General features: G+C 39.4%; 2 protein-coding genes across 3 annotated transcripts in view; both read right to left on the bottom strand.

Annotated features, from left to right (window-relative positions):
- LOC145455834 (uncharacterized) overlaps window positions 1-7,426 on the bottom strand; it is a 53,518-nt gene extending 46,092 nt beyond the window's left edge. For both annotated transcript variants that reach the window (XR_013920428.1, XM_080333851.1), the window contains exon 1: window positions 6,756-7,426. Coding sequence is in view for 1 of the 2 variants with exons in the window: in XM_080333851.1 (XP_080189977.1) it covers window positions 6,756-7,215 (460 nt within the window). In the remaining variant the exon portion in view is untranslated. The remainder of the gene's footprint in view (window positions 1-6,755) is intronic.
- A 6,123-nt stretch (window positions 7,427-13,549) lies between these two features.
- On the bottom strand, window positions 13,550-26,550 carry LOC145456053 (uncharacterized). The gene is made up of 3 exons (XM_080334083.1): window positions 26,240-26,550; window positions 25,879-26,025; window positions 13,550-14,337 (listed from the first exon to the last, which is right to left on the bottom strand). The coding sequence occupies exons 1-3, from the start codon at window positions 26,313-26,315 to the stop codon at window positions 13,550-13,552; spliced, it is 1,011 nt and encodes a 336-aa protein (XP_080190209.1). The 5' UTR covers window positions 26,316-26,550.

The raw sequence follows: 26,550 nt of genomic DNA, 5'->3' as shown, positions 1-26,550 counted from the left end.
GATATATGAAATGAATAAATAAACTTACATAATCACATGTTTCCATGGGTTCTTGAGACAAAAGTATGTTTCGCAAAAGATGACTGCGCCGGCACAAAATCTGTTCAGATGACTCCTCACGTCACTATCAACATTGTCTGTTAGCGCAGGCACGGTAGAACCAGTGGCTCTTTTCGAAGAGTCGACATCAGTTGGATGAATTTGAGGATCAACCCAAGACTGTTGAAGAGAAAATACTTGTTTTAAAAATTTGCAATACAAGGGAACTATTCAATATTCGAACAGCTTCTTTGAGGTACAAAACTTCCAATATAAAATTGAATAGTATATGCTCATGCATATTGAAATGAGCTGGAATATTTTCAACTGAGACTCGTCAGGGGTAATCGTCAGCAACTAGTAAAGAATTCAAAATAACGTTGTATATCAACAATCGTATCACAAAATATGACGTCACCAGCGATTCAGTATTCACGCAGATATCAGACTGGATACAATTGTACGTGACAAAAGGGTGTCTTTCATAGAACAATTAATTATTGTAATGGAAAGCTGCATGTGACCTTACCACCAATTTTACTCCAGCACGGGTAGTATATTTTCCTGGATTGTTAATCCTTTTAGTGAGAATTTACCATTCATTTTAACATTCATAAAAATAACCGAATGCAGCAGAATCAAATTAATTATCTAAGGATATACCAGTTTACTTACGAAGCACCGCGATGCTTACCAGTATTTTAAACACCAAATGTATTTCAAAAAGGTACCAATTGCAATACATACTACCTGCATATTATTGCATTTTTCATATTCTTTCCATCAGCCGCAACCCAGGCTTGCTGAGTCCCCGATTCGTGGCGTGCCATGGCGGCTCCATCTTTTTACTGGTCAAATCCAAATACTGCTCCTAGAAAATACGATACATACCAAAGGAAATCACAAAGATAACCGAATGCAACAGAATCTAATTCATTATCTAACGATATACCAGTTCACTTATAAAACACCGTGATGCTTACCAGTATTCCATACAGCAAATGCATTTCAAAAAGGTGCCAATTTGAATACATACTACCTGCAAAATAGAATTTAGTTCAGTAACCGTATCATAATAAACCCAGGAAAGTCAAATTTTGGGATTGGGCAAAACAAATACTACCCCTTGTGATCCATGGTTTGTTGAAAAGATTGTTTGGCTGTGCTATTACTAGGGCAATTGTTTGGACCTAAAAAGGGAAGATTTTGACTAAAAAATCCAAATTCACACATATTTTGACGATGAAAAACTTAATTTTGACCCCATGTACTTAAATTAGGTGTTTCTCACATTACGTTAGAATTGTACTACCAGTAGGCCTACTTATCTTTATTTATGGCTGGAGCTGTCTGTTCTTCCGAAGTAGTTTGACCTGGAAAAAATCCTTTGGCATGAAAACTGACAAATTTTTACATGAAAAAAACTTATTTTATCGAAATCTGGACCCATGAAGCATTCCGGTATTAGTTACATTTTGTATTATGGTAGAAATAATAAAAACTTTGTTGTAGTACAACGAAAGATACTTTCCTGCATTTCCAGGTAGAAAGTGTCTGTCCTTACTAAGTAGCTTGGCAAGAATGGAGAAAGAACGTTCACCAGCGGCAGTTGTTGGCCGGCAACACTGAAGTTGTGCGTACACTGCAGGTGACACACCATATTGCTTCATTATGACAAAGTTGTCTACATCGCAATTTTTCATCATACGGTTTCTAATAGAAGAACCACTCAATGCCCACGCAGTCTTGCTTCAGTTAGAATACTGCAGTAGGCTACGTTGAGCATTTGTTTCATTTGACAGTTTATGATTCACAATGAGCAGACGATGGTCCGTCTACAACGGTAGGACTATAAAGTAGGCTTCAAGATGTAAATTGTAAAATGATAAGTTCACCGACAGTGCAATCATCTATGATACAAACGAAATGCAAGTTGCCAAAAAGATTTTTGACATAACGCTACAATTTTGACCAAATTTTGACCTATTTTGACATGTCAAAAAAATCGCCTTAGTTAACACCTTACCTATTGGAATAAACAGTACAGTGTAAAATGGGCTGCAGTTGAAAAACCATCAAAACCGTTGCATGGCTGTCATACCGGTATTCAATTGCAGACATTGCAGTACTTGTCCCCAATGGACCACAATATCGCCTACATAGGGATATTTCAGTGTGGATAGAGAGAACAACCCTTTATCTATATAATAAAAAAGTTAGTTCGATAGCAGCTTCCCATCAGTACCGTAGTACTGGACCTGGTCGCAGCCTGGTATATTATCAGATTCGAAGCGCGATCATCCAGCAATAAGATCAGAAGAATCATATACTACAAAACATTTATAGAACATTCATATGAATAAGGGATATCGGTTAAAACATCTAAAACAAATGACCTCACTGCAATGTTAAAATGAGCTCATTATACGACTGTTCTCACATTACATATATTCAATAATATTTACCGCATTTCTATACCTTACAGTACATGGATGTTATGATCCTTTACGCCATCAGGTATCAAAAACTGCTTCAATATATCCATTCCGCCAAGTCTTTTCGTGTACCCTACTCTCTGCCAGCTGAAACCTCACGAACCACAAATTCAAATTCCAACTGAAAACGAGCGCGCTCTACCGTGACGAGAGTGGTGACCCCTATGCGTCACAGGGAAATATTTATATTTTATTGAAATATTACCCTTAAACTTAGGGGTTTGGTCAATTGAATAATATTATTAACATATGGCATGATTTTATGTGACTCTCAAACGTACCGATGGTTTATGAATGCGAAATTGATGATAAATTACCAATTATAAATTTTCTTGAAAGTAAGCTGCTATGGTGATGTGTTACATTATAAACGGGGAAATACGCAGAAGCGTTGCGACGATAATGGCTCAATGCGTTTATATGCCCAAAAAGTGTGTCTGTTCGCAGAATAAAGTGTTATGAAGTGTTCAATACGACCTTGCGGATTTAGAGTGTAGGCCTATATGATGTAATAACCGTGAAAAGACAACCTCGTTTTCATCGTTTAGTGCAGTGGTTCTTAAACTGGGCGGCGCACCCCCTTGGGAGGTGTGAAACCCTCTGAGGGGTCAGAGGAGGAGAGAAGACACATGAGGAAATATGATTGCTTGAACTCGGAATGAACCTAATTTGTTCTGAAAGTTTGAATATCGACAATAGTCCTAGTTTTATAATGATATAAAATGCCATAATTTCGTTGTATTATCAGTACACCAATACTAAATTTTGACTGATACCGGACCTTTCACTGATCAGATGATGTCTTTGAACTAGTATTAAATGGCGACTATGTGTTACTGTTAGCTGGTGTTTCTATGGTCTGCCTGTCAAGCATATGGGCAAATTGAGTCGAAATGAACAATGTAATAGAGAAATAAGATATTTCCTTATATGGTCATGCCATATACCATGTATGATATGCCTTTTAAATCTAAGACACAAAGATTAAACTTCAATTGACTTACAACGTGTCAAAGTATCCACTCTGAGTAAATTCAATCCGGACACATTTTGTGGAATGGCACTCTTAACCCTTACGAGGTGGGCGTATCATATTTGATATGGCATGTCTCCGACACCGATTTCTCCATGTTGACACGCCCTAGACATCGGGTTATACGTATTTTGAAAAGCTGAGACTTTTCCGATGTCTTTGGTACCTTACTCAAAAATTTTGGTTTGTAAAAATAAACAAAAAATTAAAAATTAAAGAAAATATGGTTATCACCTAAAACTTCCGGGTATTTTCCGAGTGGGAAATATTGTCGGAAAATCTGCCAGAACATCAGAAGTCAACATGTACGGTTTTCTGTGTAAATTTTAACCGTTTCAAACATCAAAACGTTTTCTGGAAAGTTTTCTGAGGGGGATTTGTAAATTTTGGTCACACTTCAGTGATTTTCAAGATCTAGCTCAAGTTCAAGTGCAAATGCAGTCGGCATATGAGTCATACTATGCCTGCAAATGGTTGGATATGACAAAAGAAAGCATATCGCGTTGTTTTATGCCATAAACCGGACTGTAGGGGCCGATTGAGTCTTGATCATGAACTTGACCTTGATGACCACTCACTGACCACGCCCATTTGTAAATTTTATATGTATTTTCCATTTTTCGATATCTGACGAACCGCGCGGTTTACGACCATGGTTGACGGCTTGTTTGAAACCAGGCAACAGTGGCTACGCATTGAAGCATCACATTCCTCTCTCTGACGCCATCCTGAGGGTCAGCCTTGAAAATTGAGAGAGAGATTTTTTTGGGGGAAAAGCTTGTTTATTTAAACTTATTACAAAACCTCAGACATGTCATGGGGTGTCGATCAAGGGTGGAATCGGTAGAGGGCTATACTCCGCCCACTTGTAAACCGGAACGGCCCAGATTCAAGACCTGGTGGGGTCACGGTGAGAATTTGAAAATTGAAGGTCAATTCTGCAAAATATGGCCCCACCTCGTAAGGGTTAAGAATCAAATTTTATGGCAGCCTATAAGTAATTAATAGAATTATTGTTTCTCAGGTAGAGAAGTTCCAAGTTTGATTGCTATGGGCCGAGCCATTGGTTTTTGATTTAGTTTAGAGTCAGGCAGACCTATACGTTTGGGCTAAGCTCAAGTGGGGTAATGGAAAGGATTAGACACAAATAGCAAAAATATCCAAATGCCTTGTGCTACCATTGCTCATGATTTTTTTAAATAAATTATATAACTGCAAATTTTTTCGCGCTTAGCGTGATTTTCCTATCACTCATAGTTCTCGATGAGTTCTCGATCAGTTCTCAATCAGCATGTATAACAAATATCCTCCTCTTTCCAGCAATAAACTTTTTCCGTGTTCATATCAATGGATTTTATTCATCTCTATCACATACAGGTCTGTCTTAGTAATAGAGATGGGATCTCAAACATCTGGCCCGCGAGGCAATTTAGAGTGAATGGAAATTTGATTATCTTATATGGCACATTTGTAACAATAGTTGAGATTGCTAGTAGGAAATATACAAACGCAAATGATCCTCAAGACAGCAAATGTCGAACATGTTCAATCGTTCTTCGACCTCATTATAAACACCCGACGACAGTGCTGAGTTTTCAGTCGTCATTAGGAACAAGTTGGGGACATTGCTGCGAAATTCCGTGACGGTAAAGCAGTGGAGAGTTTAGGATGTACCAGGCTTGCAGGTGTAGGCGAAAACGCAAGTGTAAAACCTTTTTCGGCGTTCTGTAAGTTTTATGCTGTGCGCAGTTGCATGGATACATAAAATAGTTACACAGGGAATATGAAATTATGTGGTCGCACTGATGTATTGCTTCCGACTAGAATGGTCACGGGCCTCCAGATAAACCAGAATGTTCATTTAGTAATAATGAAGCTAATACTAATGTACGCGATTGCCTTCAATTAAGTCTCTTTTAGTCCCAACAAGCATACGCACAGCCAACGCCGCAGTATGAGTAAAACAAAGAGAGCATATAGAGATATGCGAACTCATAACCGCCGTTAGAACCGTTGTTCTAGTGCAGTGATTCTCAACCTTTTTCATAGCGTTACCCCCAAGAAGAAAATGACAGGATGCAATTACCCCTTATCAAAAAATAACAAATTACAGCTTGTACTCAAAGTGACGTCATAATGTACGCTGAAATGCCTGTTAAGAATATCAAATCAATGGTAAGGCTAATGCTGTTTTTGTGTTATCCACTATCCAGAGGTCACATCTAGGAAAAGGGGAGACTAATAGATAGCATATCTCATGCAATTGTCAATCATACACTTATTTCGTTTTGATGGATACCATTGAAGGAAATTCAATTAGAAAGTTCAATGCTATTATGACGAAAAATGGTTATTCATTTTGAAGGTGAGCCCGAAAGGTTCCAAAATCTTCCCCTCGTTTCTTCGAAGGCATTTCGATGATGTCAGACATAATTTTCCTGACTGGATTAGACCACTACAGTTTCTACGATATTGTTACTGCATTATAGCCGTATAGCTGAACTTAGACGGCCGTTGTTGCCTTTCAATTTGCCAGCATGTGTAACAATATATGCTCCTCACTACTGCAAAATAAATTGGACTTACCTAGCACTATACTAAAATACATTCGACCCTGCTATTCATAATCTCTATTGGTTCTGGTTACTATGATATCACAGCAGGCATGGCATGTTAAGTTAAACAAAATATATAGCCTACAAGCTCGCAAGAATATATGTTAGTCCACATTAATATTTAGTTATAAGTGCAGCCTCATTAGTTTATAAGAAATGCCACTTTGAATTACCCCCCGAAAATTGCCAAATTACCCCTTTGGGGGTAATTACCCCCAGGTTAAGAACCACTGTTCTAGTGAATCATAACTGTATACAATCGGCCAATCATGGCACTTTTGGGATTTCCGTCGTGAAATGGCCGAAAAGATTCCGTAATATACTACTTAGGACTACTACGTATGGACTTGATAATAAAACATTACATTTAAAAACAAAGGTATAAGCTCGGCATTAACATTTTGAAATTATGTGACTGGTCCGGTCCATAAGCGATTAAAAGGTTTGAATCCGGCCATCGACCCAAGTTGAGTTTGGCACCTCTGATATAGAGACTTAAATGTAAATATTATCGCGATACTTCATATTATAGCATAGTCACTCGCACCCCATAGTCGACACGATGCAACTTACTTTTATGGAGATCATCCGACCGGTAAACCAGCCCGAACACGAATCTGCGAACAACCGACCAACGTTTTTCGCGGAGTTGTTTCTCGACGAATTGAGTGAAATGTCGAAATGTCATATGAGCTATAAAGCTTGCTGCAAGGAACTCTTGGATGCTTTGATGGCAGAAGAAAAAGATAAAATCACCCTCAATTAAATGACGACTGATAAGATTGTTACCGGGAACCTTCATTATCAAGTCCTGAACTTCGTCCATAGAAACACTAAACTTTTGTATATCCTCTTTGTAAAAGACGACCCGTCCTTCCTTCATTCCTCGATAAGCCATGGCCTTTAATTTCATAATTATTTCGTTAATTTTGTCGCGCTGTCGAATGTTGTCGACGAATCGAAGAGCAGCAATGATTCTTTTGTACAGTTCGGTGACTGTAGTTGGAGGTGGTCTCGTTGGATCTCTTGACATTACAACTGCTGTCAAAATAAGGAAAACTGGGACACACAATATGTTGAGCAGCCTAGGTGAGATGATGCGAATATTTCCCCAGGTTTGAGCACCATCTTTTCCGATAAGAAACACGAAAAGTTTTTTTGCGTCTGCCAGCGACAATCCAGATAGGGTAATGATGTCGGTAGGCCATGCCTCTGCAGGTAGCTCTGACAATTTATATTCACGTGAAGTGCACTCTAAATTTAGAAGTGTTGCTCAACCCGGAAAATTGAACACGAAACGTGATCCAAAAATTGAACGCCTAGAAGTGTTGCGAAGTGTTTAAATTTAAAGTGTTTACCTAAAAAGTGTTCAGTCTCAAAGTGGCTGGTTGACTAGTCACCGGAACGCAGGGCTCAAAATAAAATCAGATTTTATTGATTCAATAATAAATGACGCTTATAATACCCAACCTGAGTGATTAAATACATGCAAACATTCAAATTTCCAATAGCTGCTGTGACAGGGTTTCATAAATTCAAATCAGCAGTTGAAACCGTTTCCGGAACAGTCCATGAAATCACGAACATCACAAATGATTAAGAGCAAACTCACTACAAATATCATGCAACTCGCTCAATCATGAAAATGAATGCATTGGGATAGTGATAACAAATTATCATCTAGTATCTTAAACTTTCGTGACAGGGGCATGGAATCACATTAATTGGTTACGTCCGTTAGCAGAAAACCTGATCAACACAAATCATTACAAATTATTTAAAACTAATCAAATTATGGATTGTAAATTTCTAATTTTATTATAAACAAACAATGAATGTATCAGTATCACTACCACGATAACCAACCATAAGTATTTTTTACTCTAAATGAAATTGGGCCTGCTAACCAGGCATCAAAAATATTCCAGTGCTTGCATTACAAGTAGCCTATTTATATCAGGTTAATGCCAATCACTTTTGTTTAAACAACGAAGAAATCGTTTCTTTTGAGTTCATACAAATTTTGCAGATTAATAGAAAATATTTTGTTGTTATTTACCAGTCTGCTGCAAAAAATGAAATCTGGAAGTGGTTCTCAAACATTTTTGGACACGCCCCCCTTACGATAGCAAAAAATTTCACACACCCCGTATCGTCGTATCATAAAATTAAAAAAAAAGCAACCAGAACGCTAGAAATCCTAACGGATAGTTGGATGGCAGTGACAGTAATGGCTGTTGATGAGAGAATATTCAAATATTAAATTCTGACCATACACAGAGAAATAGCTACAAGATGCCATGTGCGTAAGAGATTTTAGTTGACTGCGGCTTCACGCCCTTCAAATGCTTTCTCCTGTTTGAGAACCACTCCTTTAGGGTATAACAATCCAATGCATAGCAGCTCAAAACGTCAACAATGTTTCTGAATGCTCCATTTTCACTGAAACATTTTTATTTTCTTGCCATCAGCTGCAATCCAGGCTCGGAGAATCTCTGATTCGTGGCGTGCCATGGTGTTTGCTTCTTTTTACTGGTCGACTCCAAGTTGTGCTCCTTAAAAATGTGATTGAATTCCGAAGTTTTTAATTAGTCAATGAAACTTCTAAATTTTATGCAGAAATAAACATAAGTATTTCAGACATGTAGGTTACAGAAGCGCAGGAAAGGCGCTCGGATATATGTGAAATCCTATCACTGAGCAGGACTAAAATCAGCAAAACGACTAATAAAGATATCTTTAATCAGGTCTGCGTTGTTTTCAATTCGGCCATTTTGACATTTACATTGACATTCAGACGGACAGGCAACAGTGAGAATGCAGAACTGTAACTAGAATGAAATTTATAGCAGAACGTTGCAGGTCTATGTAAATTTGTATGGTCCACAAAACAGAAAGATTACGGTACCTGTTTCAATAAGACATGCGCTCGGGTCTTGGATTATATTCGTTTGGCTCTCAATTTGGCTTGGAGTTCATCAACCTCGTTTTGCTGAAAATATAATTGATTGCAAACAAGATCCGACAATAAATATAGTAGAATCGTTGTTCCTATGTGTTCAGATTTCCATTATAATAATTGACATATGGTAGACTTTACATATAACTTTGATTCTTAGATTTTATAGCTGCATTGAATTGAGAAAAGAAAATATATCAGACAAAGGACACATTGATTGTCTTTAATACAAAAACTTTGTGACATCTTATCGAAGGTTTTGAATACTTTTCCTTCATTGCAGTAATTGTAACTGTTGTCAATCTTTCAAAATCCTTCCTTTCTGATTAAATTTAATTAACACAATTTATTGGAATTAGCAGGTTATGGGAAATGACCTCAATTTGATGTTCACCTAGTCTTAGTGTAGTTCAGTAAGCAATAGTTTAAATACAAGTTACACCAGCTCTTTACATTCAACTACACCTCTGTTCAATGTACACAGATCAAGCTATTCTTCAGCTCATATCGCATATATAGATAGTTTTTGAGAAAATTAGGACTGCAAAAACCTGCACATTACATCATCAATGGTGATATATGAAATGAATAAATAGACTTACATAATCACATGTTTCCATGGGTTCTTGAGACAAAAGTATCTATCGCGAAAGATGACTGCACCGGCACAAAATCCGTTCAGATTACTCCTCACGTCACTATCAACATTGTTTGTTAGCAGAGGCACGGTAGAACCAGGGGCTCTTTTCGAAGAGTCGACATCAGTTGGATGAATTTGAGGATCAATCCAAGACTGTTGAAATGAAAATACTTGTTTTAAAAATTTGCAATACAAGGGAACTATTCAATATTCGAACAGCTTCTTCGAGGTAAAAAACTTCAATATAAAATTAAATAGTATATGCATATTGAAATGAGCCCGACTATTTTCGGCTGAGACTCGGCAGGGATAATCGTCAGCAACTAGTGGAGAATTCAAAAGAACGTTGTATATCAACAATCGTATCACAAAATACGACGTCACCAGCATTAAGTATTCACGCAGATATCAGACTGGATACAATTGTATGTGACAAAAGGGTGTCTTTCATAGAAAAATTAATTAAGGTAATGGAAAGTTGCATGTGACCTTACCACCAATTTTACTCCAGCACGGGTATCATACTTTTCTGGATTGTTAATCATTTCTGGATTGTTAATCATTTTAGTGAAATTTTACCAGCAAACATTCATAAAAATAACCGGATGCAGCAGAATCAAAATCATTATCTAAGGATATACCAGTTTACTTACGAAACACTGCGATGCTTACCAGTATTTTAAATACCAAATGCATTTCAAAAGGGTGCCAATTGCAATACATACTACCTGCACATTAGGGCATTTTTCACATTCTTTCCATCAGCCGCAACCCAGGCTTGATGAGTCCCTGATCCGTGGCGTGCCATGACGGCTCCATCTTTTTACTGGTCAAATTCAAATGCTGCTCCTAGAAAATACGATAAATACCAAAGGAAAATTGTAAATTTCATGCAGAAATAAATATAAATATTTCACATAGGTAGGTTACAGAAACGCAGGAGAGGTGATCAGCCCCCCAGGTTGAGAACCACTGATCTAGCCCATTATAGTTCAGTAAGCAATAGTTAAAGTACAAGTTACACGAGCTCAATACGTTCAACTATATCTCTGCTCAGTGTTCAGAGTACACAGATGAAGCCTTTTTTAGCTCAGATCGAATAGTCCGTAGGCTACTTTGTGAGATAGTTCATGAGAAAAGTCGGACTACAAAAACTAGCAAATTACATAATCAATGGTGATATATAAAATGAATAAATAGGCTTACATAATCACATGCATCCATGGGTTCTTGAGATAAAGGTCTGTATCGCATAAGATGACTGTGCCGGCACAAAACCCGTTACGAACTACTCCTCACGTCACTGTCAACATTGTCTGATAGCGCAGGCACGGTAGACCCAGGGGGCTCTTTTCAAGCAGTTGACATCAGTTGGACGAATTTGACGAGCAATCCAAGACTATTGAAAAGAAAATATTTGTTTCAAAAATTCGCAATACAAATGAGCTACTCAGTAATCACGCAGATATCATGCTGGATACAGTTATTGTTTTCTGCAATAAGTTGTGCGTGACAGAAGGGTGTCTTTCATAGAATAATTAAGTAGTGGAATGGAAAGTTGCACATGACGTTACCACCAATTTTACTGTGGCACAGGTAGTATACTTCCTGGATTGTAACAATTTTAGTGAAATTTTATCAGCAAACATTCATAAAAATCTTTATCGCGAATATAACCGAATGCAATAGAATCAAATTCATTATCTAAGGATATACCAGTTCATTTACAAAACACCGTGATGCTTACCAGTATTCCATACAGCAAATGCATTTCAAAAGGGTGTCAATTTCAATATGAACTACCTGCAAAATAGAGTTTAGTTCAGTTACCGTATCATAATAAACTCAGGAAAGTCAAATTTGGGGATTAGGCAAAACGAATACTACCCCTTGTGAACCATGGTTTGTTGAAAAGATTGTTTGTTTGGCTGTGCCATTATTAGGGCGATTTTTCGGACCTAAAAAGGGAACAGTTTGACCAAAAATATCCAAATTCACACATATTTTGACGATAAATAAACCTAATTTTTACCCCATGTACTTAAATTAGGTGTTTCTCACATAGTGCTAGAATTGTACTACCTGTATTTATCTTTATTTTTGGCTGGAACTGTCTGTTCTTCTGAAGTAGTTTGACCAGAAAAAATCTTTTGGCATGAAAACTGACAAGTTTTTACATGAAAAAAACGTATTTTATCGAAATCTGGACCAATGAAGAATTCCAGTATTAGTTACATCTCGCATTATGCCAGAAATAATTGAAACTTTGTTGTAGTACAACGAAAGATTGACCTACTTTCCTACATTTTCGGCTAGAAAGTGTCTGTCTTTACTAAGTAGCATGACAAGAATGGAGAACGTTCACCAGCAGCAGTTGTTGACCGGCAACACTAAAGTTGTGCGTACACTGCAGGTGACACACCGTGTTGCTTCATTATGACAAAGTTGTCTACATCGCAATTTTTCACCATACGGTTTCTAATAGAAGAACCAATGCCCACGCAGTCTTGCTTCAGTTAGGATACTGCGGTAGGCTACGTTGAGCATTTGTTTCATTTGACAGTTTATGATTCACAAGGAGCAGACGATGGTCCGTCTACAACAGCAGGACTATAAAGTAGGCTACAAGATGTAAATTGTTAAATGATAAGTTCACCGACACAAACGATACAAACGAAATGCAACGTCCCCCCAAAAAATTTGACTCTGTAAACAATTTTGGCAATTTTTGACCTGACGGTACAATTTTGCCAGAATTTTGACCTATTTTCACATGTCAAAAAAATCGCCTTGGTTAACACCTTACCACTTGGAATAAACAGTACAGTATAAAATACGTTGCAGTTGAAAAACCATCAAAACCGTTGACTGTCATACCGGTATTCAATTGCTGAAATTGCAGTACTTGTCCACAATGGACCACAATATCGCTTACGTAGGGATATTTCAGTGTGGATAGAGAGAACATCCCTTTATCTATATATCAAAAAAGTTAGTTCGATAGCAGCTTCCCATCAGTACCGTAGTTTACTGGACCTGGTCGCAGCCTGGTAGGCTATATTATCAGATTCGAAGCTTGATCATCCAGCAATAAGATCAGACGAATCATATACTACAAAACATGTAAAGAACATTCATATGAATAAGGGATATCAGTAGCCTACTAAAACATTTAAAACAAACGACCTTACTGCAATGTCAAAAGGAGCTCATTTTATGACTATTCTCACATTACATGTATTCAATAACATTTACCGCATTTCCATACCTTACAGTACACGGATGTTATGATCCTTTACGCCATCAGGTAGCAGAAACTGCTTCAATATATCCATTCCGTCAAGTATTTTCTTGTACCCTACTCTCTGCCTGAAGCTTGACGAACCACCAATTCAAATTCCAAACTGAAATCGAGCGCGCTCTACCGTAACGAAGGTGGTGACCCCTCTGCGTCACAGGGAAATATGTATAGTTTATTGAAATATTACCCTTAAATTTAGTGGTTTGGTCAGTTGAATAATATATTTTACATATAACTTGATTTTATGTGATCCCCAAACGTACCGTTGGTTTATGAATGCGAAATTGATGATAAATTATCAAGTATCAATTTTCTTGAAAGTAAGCCGCAATGGCGAAGTGTTACATATAAACGGAGAAATACGCAGAAGCGTTGCGACGATAATGGCCCAATGCGTTTATATGCCCAAAAAGTGTGTCTGTACGCAGAATAAAGTGTTATGAAGTGTTCAATACGACCTTGCGGATTTAGAGTGTGAAGACGATTTTCGCCTGAGAAAGCAGATTACCTGACAGGATGTTGTACATGATCGTTGCCGTGTCGGCAGGGGCGAATGGATTCATTTTGTTGTAAGTCTTCGTATTATCGATCATCCACGTAGCCTGATCTAAACCGTCAAAAAATAAAACTGCTTGCGTTTGGTTATTCAGCAACCACCTATAAGCATCTTGCTCATCTGCGTCATTTTCGAAAAGTCCTCCGAAAAGAAATGTGGATGGTTTCACAGAATCAACGTAGTGAATGGTTTTTAGTTCGATAAAATGGATCAATTTGGAGCCCACTTGATTTGATCCTTCGTGTGTTATGGAGGTTATATCGATTGATCGTCTTGCTAATCTACGCAGGAGAGTAGTTTTCCCCGATCCTGCAGACGCGACAATGCCTATTATAGAACTTTCTTCGCAGTGAGAGGATTTACTCTCTTCAGTAATTGACACCAGAATCTGTTCTAGCGTCAAGGCATCCTCAGGCTGCACTTCGTGTTGGTGAAATCCTATCTCTTTTCTTAATTGATTTTTCAAGACCTTCTTTGTTTTTCCGCCAAACCATGTCGACTTCTCTATCGTTACTTCCATCTCTTCAACGTCTTCGTAATTGCCTTTGAAGTAATCGTCAACATCGATTTTTCTCATTCGTGGGTTAACTTTGAAATCCGGCCGGTGCAGACGCTCGGTCTTGAAGTTATCGAGGATTGCGTCAGCAGTCATCCGCCGTGTATTGGCGTTGATAATATTTACCAGTACGGAACACCTTTCTGCAGAAAAAAAAGATTACCATTGGATATTATAAAATAAAACTTTCTCACTGGTGAAACCTTCGGTCTCACTTCCCAGTGCTCTCTGGTCAATTCCCGCTGGCTATACCCTAATATCCAGTCACCAGCAACCAGAATGAGTTCATGCCTCAAAGCCTACAAATGGATAAGCTGCGCCAAGCTGGAGTGGCGCACAAGGCTGTAAATGGCGATCAGCACCACTTGAATTTTCAATATTAGGCCTAATAATAATTATGGTCAGGAGGGACATTGGACATCATTAACGTCAGTAAAATAATAAGTCGGCTAATATAAGAATGATTGGTTGTGGCAACCCCACACCGTATGACTGTCCTTCCCTATCTTTCACATTTTTACCATTTTTACCGCTGTTTGTTTTTCAGAGATATCACCGGATATTATATTCAAACTGCTCCAAACCATATTTTTTCGAATCATGTGGAAATTCCGAGTCTGTATCTAGTAATGAGTGAAATCATCTCGAAAGGTGTATGCAAATACTTAATTATTTGAAATGAAGTATCCTACTTCATATCCAAACCCAACTCCAAAATGGCACAAAAAGAAATCCAGCTAAAATCCTACAAATCGATTTCTTCGAATCATATGTGGTAATCGGTGGCCATTGGTTGTAACTTTTATCAGCTTCACACCACAAATCATCGGAAGAAATTGTGCATGCCTTCACCAACGTATCACGAGCCAGCAATTGATTATAATAATTATCAGGGATGAGGAACAATGAGTAAATGAATGCATATTAGTATCACCGGCCTCACAAATTTCAAGCGGCAATATTAACATTTGGGAAATAAAATATCTCAAATTGGAAATAAGTTTTCGTCATTACACTCGAAGCCTTGGTCGAACTACGACATGGCTTGTCCATTACGCAATGCGCAGGTTGCGCAACAAGCCGAATGACACACTCATGCAATTTGGTCAATGCAACGTATTAGAGACCGTTATGTAATTACCCACGAACATTTAATAATAATGATCCGGCATCGATTCCAAATTAGTGTCGTCACAAGCAAACATTCTGTGCCACTAAGATGATGAAGATCTTCATTGGCCGAAAATTGAGATTTATTGCTTACTGCAGCGCCTTTCAAACTAGTATACCCGTCCCCTAAATGAGCAGGGGTACGCAAGAATAATTGCGGGGGTACACGCGAGCAAATTCGTTTATCCGACACTTTGTCAATTTTCGATCACAACAATTTTAACGTTTATGTGCTTATAGCGACAAGTAAGCCTACATTAAGATTACCAAATTCACCGGGTAAATAATTGTGATTTTACATTAATGTGAAACGTTTCTCCCCCAAATAATTGCAGTGATTTTTTGTTTCTCTATAGTCGCTGCGATGGGACTTGTTCATACCCTACTATAAATATCGGATTTGTTCTACCCAGAACCAATGTCATGTGTTTATTAGAAATACAATACCACCAGCGTTATTTCAATTTTCAGTGTTTTGCTTGTGTAAATTAAAAGACACACCATCGTATATTTAAGGGCCTACCAGTGGCAAACGAAAGCTTACGCAGTTTAAAAAGTCTGAGAACCCCCGAATTTTCGAGTAAACGTGGTAATATTCTGATGTTACCTACGGTGAAATAAAATTTGACATGTTTCGCAATCCCTGTTCTTCATTCTAAGAAAATGCCTCTCCCATGTCCTGAGAGTCGATATGAACAGGGTCCAGCCTCTCGTTCACAAATATCGAGGATAATACGACCGCAGACTAGAAAACTATCGTAGGTACGGTATGGATACGAATGGTATGGACGACAAGTTTGTATGTAACCGTCTAAGACGCACAAGATGCTAGAAAAAATAACCAGCATGTTTGGCTCATGATTTCTCTTTGTCGGTAAGGACGCCAAGCTATACCTTTTGTATCATAAGTTCCGGCCGCCTTATTTGTATTCAATGTGGCATGCTGCACACCGATGAAATAACATTTTACATATTAATGAAATTCCACTTAGGCACGGTAAGCAACTTTCAGAGCTCGGGTGTACCATGATAACCGTTTTTGATAAATGTCTTTGTGCCATTATTAGGATTAAAATGCTTTGGTAATGTCGCCTTCTCTCGTAAAGTCAGTCACAGAACGACAACAGATTAATTGCAGTGGTTCCTTCCAACTTACCTACTGTCTACGCCAGATCCGGGCGAACTACGACTCCCTCGAAAACATTTTGTTTGGCCCTAGAAGGCCTCAAGAAACGTTATAAAAATATGACTAAAAGCTTAAAGGGCCACTGCACTCTAAAATTGATGTGGTCTCAAATTGAAGGGCAAAACGAAAGAAAAATTTTGACCCGGTCGTTTTCTTCAGAACGCCACCGTAATGGAGCTGTAATGTATTGAAATTTCCATAGATGCATCACGCTCCAGCAGTCACGCAGAGATCGAACTTTATATAGTTGTCAGCCGATGTTATGAAGGAAATATGTCGTACACGCCGAGGTGGTTTAGATACCGCGTTCAACGGAAGATGTCCAGTCAGGAGATTTATGTCAAAATCGGGCATAGTGTATTCTACTTCCTTCATAACATCGGCTGACAACCAGATATGAGCATGCATTAGGATTAGGATTTGAAAAAAACCGGATTTGTGAGATTTTGTCGGATTTGGATTGGAATAGGATTAGAGATTTTTTCTGAACGGATTTGGATTGGATTGGACGATTTTCTGGGAGATTGATGTGTCGAATGGCGAATGGCAACAAACTTCATTCAGATCAATTCTTTAATAGTATATTCAGATATAGATAATTCGTCATTGAACATCTTGCAACTATGAAATCACGCCGCGCGCAATACGCCTACTGATACAAACGGTAAAATATGCCTATAGCTATGAACTGCTGTACTTCATATTTTCTTCCGAATAATTTGAAGAGTGTCAGCTCGAAAAGTTTCGGGTTTTAATATATTTCTGTCATGAATATATTATTAAAATTTGAAATCCGGAAGCCTAGTTAACCATGCGTAATATCTATACACCATACAAACTGTGTGTGACGACCACGAAGTCACATTTTCACGTCGGAGTACACTATTGTGACGTCATTTAGATTATTAACATCGGCTGTACCCCTCGCCCCACCACCCGATATTGTCACGAGCCGCCACCGATATGATCCAATAAAGTAGACGGTGTTATGGTCACTCTAGTAGGTTTAGTTATCAAGGGAATACAGGCATGGTTAGTAATCATATCTAAGTAATCATGTACAGTAGGACAGTGCTCTTCAACCTTTTTCGACGTGGTACACCCTTCTAACATTTGCTCAAAACTCGTACACCCCTGTTCATTAGGGGTCTTCAAAAATGACTTTTTTTCTCAAATCGTACTGGCTACTTGATAAAATTGTTAGGTTACCTAACTTAAGTCTACACACCAAATTTGGTTCAATTCCAACCAGTAGCCGCATTGTTACGGGAGAAGAGCGTTTATATTTATTATATAAAAATAAATAACGAAAAATTTCAAATTTTTCCGTTCACCCCATGAAAGTATTAGGTTGTCTATAAAAACGATGTTCTTCAAATTTGGTTCAATTCCAACCAGTAGAAGCCAGTGATGAGCGGATAGTGCTTTTCGAGACTCCGAATCCCTCCGACAACTTTAGTCTCGGAGGAAAACTCCCTCCGACTCCGAAGAGCTCAATCCCAGACTCCGAATTACTCCGGTGAATCTCGTCAAGTATCCGAAACAGTGGCAAGCAGGGTACTTGGTACACATGGCACAACATGGTACATGTGATAATATGGTTGGGCTCATAGTATTGTTTACTCTCCAGTTCCAAATTGAAGTGTAGATGGCTGATTTTTATGCACTTGGCAATCATTTTTGCATGTTACCCGTCATATTACAACCTAACAAGGCATCAGCTGTCTCTGTTTTGGTTTGTAATGATAATCAATAGTGTATTCTGGTCAGAGATATCCAAAGATATCGGAGACAAAAGTTACAATACTCCGAGATTCTCAGAAAAATATCTGTAGTAAACTCCGACTCCGCTCCGACTGTCACAAAATCGGCAAAACTCCGCTCCGAATCCACTCCGACTCCGCTCCGATGCTCATCACTAGTAGAAGCGGAGTTATTGCCGTAAAAAATTTGGATTTGAATAAAATAGTATTTGGTCACAGAGTCTATTCGCAGCTAGTTAGGCCGCCCACCACGCAAATTGGAATTTATTTCGTGTCAGTCCAAAAGCAGCATGGCATTACGAACGATATTCAACCTAAATGTAACAGTATTGGGGAGAGAGTAGGTAAAGTTACTGCTGCAGAAGCGGTAATTCAGATAAGCGATGATAGCAGGCGCACCAGCCTACTGCGTATCAGGCTTGCCCCACACCACACACAGTCGATAGTAGCACATGGCTGCAAGAGATGTCAGTAACCTCAGATCGTATGCCGCTATACACAGTCTATTGTCGCTAATTTGCATCACTAATAACAAAATACTAAATTGCAAATGTATGGCGAAATATTGGACATAAAATCGGCATTTTAAAACAAAAGGGTTTCGATTTCAACATGGAAGCTGTTTCGACCCTGGCTGGCTACGTCACTTCATTTATGTGCATTGCGGTATTTATTAACGTCGGGTAGGAAGTACCGATTCAAGAAGTCTGAGCTATCGCGGCGGTTTCCTCAAAAATCATTAAAAGACAAATGACTAGCTGAACACATGTTTGTTAACTGCATACTTTCCAACACCAAACGGAACCATTGGTCTATTGCCGACGGCTAAATAAATAGGAGAAATATTTGCTGATGACATCTCAATCAATCGGTGTACAGTATTACACTTGAGATAACATCGTACCATATTGCTCATTAACCTGTGCGTCAACCTGTACTGACCCATAAACCTGCCTTTGTGATAGCTAGCTATCGGCTCATTGTAATTCGGATCTGGTACACCCCTGTACATCCCATCCGTGTGGTACACCTTTTGAAAATTCTGGTACACCCTCGGGTGTACGACAACCCCGGTTGAAGAGCACTGCAGTAGGGGGTGATCGAAGAAGGTCTATGTTTATGTCACCCATCAATAAGAATTGATTCTCGTCTTTTGTTAATTGGTCAAGACTAGATGAGAGATTATCTATGAAGCTCTTCAAGTTGCCTTTTAGGTGTCGATATATCACACCGCAGACTATGTTTTTTGAATCACTATTGGATCCTTCAAACTCAATCCAGAGTTGTTCAATATTGCATTCTTGAAGAAAACGGCAGCGGCCAAAATTTTTCTTTCGTTTTGCCCGTCAATTTGAGACCACATCATTTTTAGAGCGCAGTGCCCGTTTAATATGAATGAAATTATTTTTTTTGTCTGGATTATATTATTTCGTGATATATTTCGTAATGGGATTGGCGTAGCGTTGCTATCGATTTTTTTATCACGCAGATTCGGTTATTAAACACCCCGGCCCAGAAGGTCAAAACGGAAATGGGTAGGATCACGAGTGTGATTTTATATTACTATCTCCAGCAAGTCTAATAATGCCGGTACTGTGCTTGGCAAAACTATTTGTGCGTGTGTTAGGTAGATACGTCCTCTATGCCAGTGTTCTCCAACCTTTTTCGTCGTGGTACACCCTTTTAACATTTTCTCAAAACTCGTACACCCCTGACCGTATAATACACCGATAACGCCGAAAGCCGCATTTTGATTACATATACAATACGTCCGGATTCCAACGGGGATTCGCCATGGCGCATGGACGACAAATGCTCATATGAAATTTGATACTGGGAACTTAACACCACGAGAGCCCTTGTGGTGTTCTGTGCCTTCTTGAGATATGCAAAGCGCAAATTTTCTTACTGTAGAAGCAAAACATCCCAGCAGGCTTACAATATATAATTTATGTACCAAAATCGCGAGTATAAATGTCAAGAAAAGACACTAGGATTATTTGTGTAGTAGCGCAGAGCGCGAAAATTTTGCCTCTTGAATGGATTTCATCGAAAATGTTGGTAGTTTCACATATTATTGTCAAAAATTTATAATTATGATCAGATTAACCCGTAGAGCTGATGGAGAGTGTTTTCGAAAATATTGGGTACAATATTATCATCATTGGTTTATTAGCAATTTTATCAGTTCAATACACCACAAAAATGCGATACAATGAAAAGACAGGAAGATGTCGAAGCGACAAGGAGTAGTCTATGGAATCTGACACCCACCTTGGCCTAGGCCAGTGGTTCCCAACCTTTTTCGACTCATCGCCCCCTTTTGAAGCTCCACACCGATCATCGCCCCCAAAATATTGGGAACTGAAAAACAGCACTTCGTCAGCCCCCCCCTCGAAAAAAACGTTGGTCTTTGGCCCCATAGGGTGATAAACCAAACCCCAGACCCCCCTCAGCCAGTGGGCTTTTTGTCGCTGCATATCAGATATACCCTATTTCATGTACTGTTTGTTGAGTCACCGTATTTCGCCTAAACGCGCGAAGCGCGACAAATTCATATAATTTATGTTTGAATCGGTCAATATGGTCGATGTGGTATGTTGGAAAAGGTAGGACCCCTAAATAATAATTAAACATCTTCGGGAGGAATCATTGTTATATTGACTTCTTTACATGATGCTATTTCGTGACCTCCTATATCTGCTGTGTCAGAAGATATGGAAATCGTCAAAACGTACCAAACGAAAAGACGCACATGATTTCATATTGGTATTTCTTTACTGGCAAATAATTTTTTCCTTGCGGGATGGCATTTTTCCTGTAAGGTTAAGGTCGCCATGACAGGAACATTCGACGCCAGCCATCGAGGCGCCTATGGACAATTAAACGTATATGTATTGTATATAGATCGAAGTTTTTAGTCAGCACAAGGGCATTTCTTTTCGGCCAAGGTCTTCTCGCTGCTGATCGTTCTGGCACTCTTCTCGGAGGCGCATGTTACATGGCCTGTAACTTCATATGTCTTGGTGCATCGTGGCGCAGTAATGGCCGAAGCCGAAGTCTCCCATTTCCATAACTCATGCGTATTTTTGTTGGGTGACGGGGACCCCAACATCAAGATACATGAAAATATTAAATTGCGCGCAGTGCGAAAATTTTTTGAAAAAGTGGCATGAATTTCTAAAAAATTACTCTATCATCTATGTTAATTCACGAAATAATTTTGGGCTTCCTTTGATTTCGAGCCCCCCACCCCCAATTGGGGGTTTGGGTGCGGTAGTTACGGTCCCGACTCCAATATAGCCGTTTTAACGCACTATCGCCCCCCTATCGCCCCCTTCGTCCGTTTCCGCCCCCCTATCGCCCCCTTCGTTATTTTCGCCCCCCTAGACCGCCAAATCGCCCCCTGGGGGGTGATATCGCCCACGTTGGGAACCAATGGCCTAGGCGATGTAAAGAGGAGGCATGCACACTGAATGAAAGTAAAGAAGATAGTATAGAAAAAGAATGCGACAAGAAATAGGGCGGCATGTCATGGGAAGCGAGATCGATAGGTCAGTCGTGGTCCGGTAATCTTGAGGATGGACTGTATTTATTTAGTAGTAATTGCTTGTATTTCGACTTGAATGTGGACATGCTCGTCGACTGTCGGATGGCCGGTGGGATACTGTTCCACACATCAGGTCCGGCATATTTGATGGAGCGATGATCTTTTCGGTCGATCATATGATATTTGGACGACGTGGACGCGCGTGTGTTGTACTTGTGCGCTTTTGATTCAGAGGTAAAGAAGTCATTGAAATATTCGGGGCAACGACCGCAGTGAAACTGATACATAAACTTGGCGATTTCTAGTTTCCGCATATCTTCTATGTTTAGGTGATGCATGATGATGCATCTTGCGGTTCCTATTAATCACTTCGTTGCATGTTGTTATTTCTTGGTCTCCCACGAGGATTGTTTGTATTGTTATTAATAATATTTTATTACACATCAATGACAGTGGTGATAATCGCCTGTTTAGAATTCGTGCGCCACGACAGTGCATTTCCTAAAGTTTAGTATTTTTGCTTTGGATAATGAGGACGACTTTTGCTTGCATGCGCACTCCCATTCTCCATTCTCTCTAGCTAACGTGCGTCCACTTTCAGGACTTTGCTGCTGACTTTGAAGCTCGGTTAACTCTTCTTCTGGGCTTTTCAAGACGCTACGTTAACAGGGGGTCGGCGACGAGGAGCCTAGATAAACCTCCGACACATAGAAACATGGCAGAGCCGAGACTAGAACCAGCAACAATTGGTTACATAATGACGGCCGCCAACACGCGCTAATTTAAATATGTGTAGAAGATCGCAAAATTATGGTTATGCGGCTGGATGAGGCCGTACGTCCGCAGGTTGAGCACCCCTGACGTAGCCGAAATAAGGATGGACATTTGAGCAAGGCTGCAACGTATAGTAAATGATAATACGAATAAGGGCTCGAGGTTACTGGACCACCATCTAACGCAGTGGTTCGCAAACTCGACCCCGTGGCTGCGCAAGTAGGCTATGTATTCTGCACTATTCATAAGCTGGCCGCAGGAAGCACAAATTCAAAATGTCTGAGATTTAGCGGTGGTTTCCTCGAGAATCATCAGACAGATATGAACACATGCTAACTCCACCCTGCTCTACTCGAAAAGGAAGTAATAAGTCCATTACCAAAGTTTGAATAATTAGAAACATTTGCTTATGACATCACATTGTACGATATTACACATCCAGTCATTCTGTTTTGAAGCATAAACTGGCGTATTTTTTTGATAGCTATAGTCATCGTATCATCGGTTCATCATAATGTGGATCTGGTACACCCCTGTACACCCCATCCGAGTGGTACACCCTTTGAAAATTCTGGTACACCCTAGGGTGTACGACAACCCCGGTTGAAGAGCACTGCTCTATGCGCAGTTAGGTGCAACTCATTCATAACTTCGCTCACAACTCATTGATGATGAGTTGTTCAAAGTAATCTATATAGCAGAATGCTGAAGATATGCTTTGCTTACAATAACGAATCGACTGAAAAGTATTGCTAATGCGGCTTTGGAGGTAACGTAACATGGCATTTATACAGGAATCCGTTAGCACATTTAAACAAATACTTTACACCAGGGGCGGGCAACTTCTCCAGTTGGCGGGCCGGAAATAGGAAAATTAAGTACTTGGCGGGCCGGATTGCTGAATTGATACATTATTCGCCCATTTATCCACATATACAAGGAATAAATCGTATTTAATGTATGTATTTTAACGACAGCAATGTAACTTCGAAGCCATTTCTCATCAATAATGACGAAGACAATGTGGATTTAAGAACAGCATTGTCATACTGCCACCACCATGTCTGCTTCTCTCTGATCAATGAACAGTGAACACACTGTGCAATCCTTAATGAAGATTTCAAAGCGTTCGATAAGCCCGGCACCCCAAATTTACCAAGATATCAATCTATTAGGGTTTAGTAGGTGACAAGATAGCGTGGTTGTTCAACTGTGTGGCCTATGTTATCTCGATATTGAATTCATGCGGCCCGCGGCCTCGGAATTTGAAAGTGGCCCGCGACCCGTTTTCAGTTGGCGATACCTGGCATAAGCGATGTCTTACAAAAGTCTTGAAGTGTGCCGTGCTACAAGTCGACGGTGAGGGAATCAAAAATAAGAAATATTGGCGTGGTGTAAATGACCATTGTAGTCGAAAAACACAATGATTACCACAAATGACACTAGGGTTGAGTACATCGTAAATGCCGATAATGCAAGTCTTCTCGATTCGACGAACTTACGCGTAAGCTCCACCCTCGCTCGCTGCGCATGCGCAAACATGTGTATAATAACATACAGTCACTAAAATTTGATGCATGTAAGCAAGTAGAGGGAATCTCGGAAGACTGGAGGCGCGAGCGACATTATCAAGACGGAAAACTGTCCGCGGACCGGACAAAATCCCTTCGCGGGCCCTATCCGGGCCGTATGTTGCCCGCCCCTGCTTTACACTGAACCTCTTACTTATAAGCACATTTAGCAAATTATGAATTGCTAAATAAAGCAACTGAATTCATAAAGGATTTGAGACAGCTGAAAATTAGATTGATTCCGTCTTCACGAGAGAACGTGAAGAAGGTTTACGTATAGCACAGTGGTCGGGAACCTTTTTCGTCAGAAGAGCCATATTGACCCGATATTTTGCATTTTACCTCCCAAAGAGCCATACATGTCAATCTACTAATACATCACAATTGAAAAATTGTGACGTCATAGTAGCGCAAATTCGACATCATTACATGGGATTCGGCATTTGCACCGTATTACTCAGTAAAAACTCGTACAAATCATGCTGGTTGCCTTATTTGAATTATGAGTATGCAAAACTTGAGCTACATAGATTTTTTGCAAGTAATATATATTTTATTGGTTTCGCACTGAGAGTGGTGGGCCTGAGATTGGGTGGGGAGGAAGGGCGAGACGTACGGGGGGAGGGGTGCTATGAGTATGTAATCGCAGTATATTTTTCGCCGGAGATCAGAAAGACAATGTATATTTTAAAACTGCATTGGGATGCAGGCGCTGCCATGTCTCCTACTCTTTCAATTCAATCAATTAACGCATCGTGCAATTCAAGATTTCGTATCGGCTACATCGAATCTGCGAGTGACATTGGTCGCCGCCGAGACAGCAACTTAATTTTGAGGATTTTGAAAAGGGGTCCGAGCCCCTAACCCTCAATACGTCACTGTATTAACCTATCAAGAACATGTTCATAATTCACAAGAATAATTATACTTCTCGTGCTGAAGTTTTAATAATAAGTTGCTGCAATATTGATAAATTAGGCACAAAAATGAAAATTTCGCAAAGAGCCATATCTTATGTCCAAAAGAGCCATAGGTTACCGACCACTGACGTAGCAGCACAGTATGCCGTTTGTTGAAACATATTTGAAGGGGACCTCGTTATGATGCTGTCAGCATTATGTGTCCTGAAGAAAAATCAGAAGCAGAATCAGCAAATCTACGCATCAAACGCTGCTTCCAGATTCAAATTTTCATCCTGGTCTAACAACAGGCACAACCTTCATTGATCCCTTATTATGATTAATCGTTTATTGAGTATGGCAAACTTATAAAATCTCATTAATGTTAATGCCTCGTGGGCGATATCATCACATCGATACCTTATTTGTTTCAAATGTGTATATAAATATATTATCTCCATCATGTCTTCGGTCACGGTATATTCAAATAAATGATTGTGCTTCGGGTGATAATCTCGATTTTTACATTTTACAAATGGACTCAAATGTTGAATGATACCAAATTTGTCCGCCAAGATCTACGCTGATGTACCTTATTACACACAATCTGTTTATTCCCATATTCCTGTCCTCCACATTATTCACATTGTTATTAACCGACCGCCGATCAATTTGTTGTAACCTAGCAGCTGATGCCTTCAAAATAAGTCACGGACAACTGACGTTGACCATTCACTCCACAGGTTCACATGTCAAAGGTATGACACTCACCTTGGTTTTTAGGATTTACCTCTCCATTCGCACTCATTATATTGCAGACGATTTTGTTCGCATGGATCTGATCCCCAACCACGACGTTAATCGAGCAGTTCGTGAAATTTTGATTGACATTTTCGCCTTCTGCCAATGCCGCAGATCCTAAAGCACACGCGAATATTGTAATGTGTACGATGTACCTACATAGTCTTAAAATATGATTGAATCATGTCCGGTCATTTGAATTTCCAAGTTACCACTCTGTCAGTCTATGGATAAGCAACGAATGAAGTACACTACATTTAGATAACTTTGAAACTACTCCGTGCTCATAATCTTGATGAAATGAGTAGTCTATATTTAAGGATTTACCTACCGCTTGCTCCAGGGGATAATGTTGTAGGCATAACACCAGCGACATTCGAACGTTGGGCTACAAGTCCTTCCGCCATAGTAATGATCAAATAGTGCTAAATATGTATTAGAACAGACAGTTCTGAAAATATATGAGTAGAAAATGACGAATCCTAATGTGAACAACGGGCCATAAATTGGAGACTGGCTTCAAGTCTTTTGATTTAGGAAATGTCAAAAGTCGCAAATTTGCTAGTCTCAGTACGAGAACAAATGGAATTTATGGAAAGTAACGAATTACATCAATAATAATGTATGAATCAACTTTTAGGA

The sequence above is a fragment of the Botryllus schlosseri genome, chromosome 14 (assembly GCF_051294905.1).
Source record: "Botryllus schlosseri isolate E-star chromosome 14, Bs_hap1, whole genome shotgun sequence".
NCBI classification, from domain to species: Eukaryota; Metazoa; Chordata; class Ascidiacea; order Stolidobranchia; family Styelidae; genus Botryllus; species Botryllus schlosseri.
Note: the sequence above shows the minus strand (reverse complement) of the source record. Positions and strands in the feature narration are given on the sequence as shown.

Excerpts from the sequence above, each read along its gene's own strand:
- LOC145456053 (XM_080334083.1), bottom strand. The coding sequence starts at position 26,315 with ATGGCGGAAGGACTTGTAGCCCAACGTTCGAATGTCGCTGGTGTTATG. Across the intron at positions 26,026-26,239 it reads ATTATCCCCTGGAGCAAGCG|GATCTGCGGCATTGGCAGAA; the intron begins GTAGGTAAATCC and ends CGTGTGCTTTAG. Across the intron at positions 14,338-25,878 it reads GGTAAATCCTAAAAACCAAG|AAAGGTGTTCCGTACTGGTA; the intron begins GTGAGTGTCATA and ends TTTTTTCTGCAG.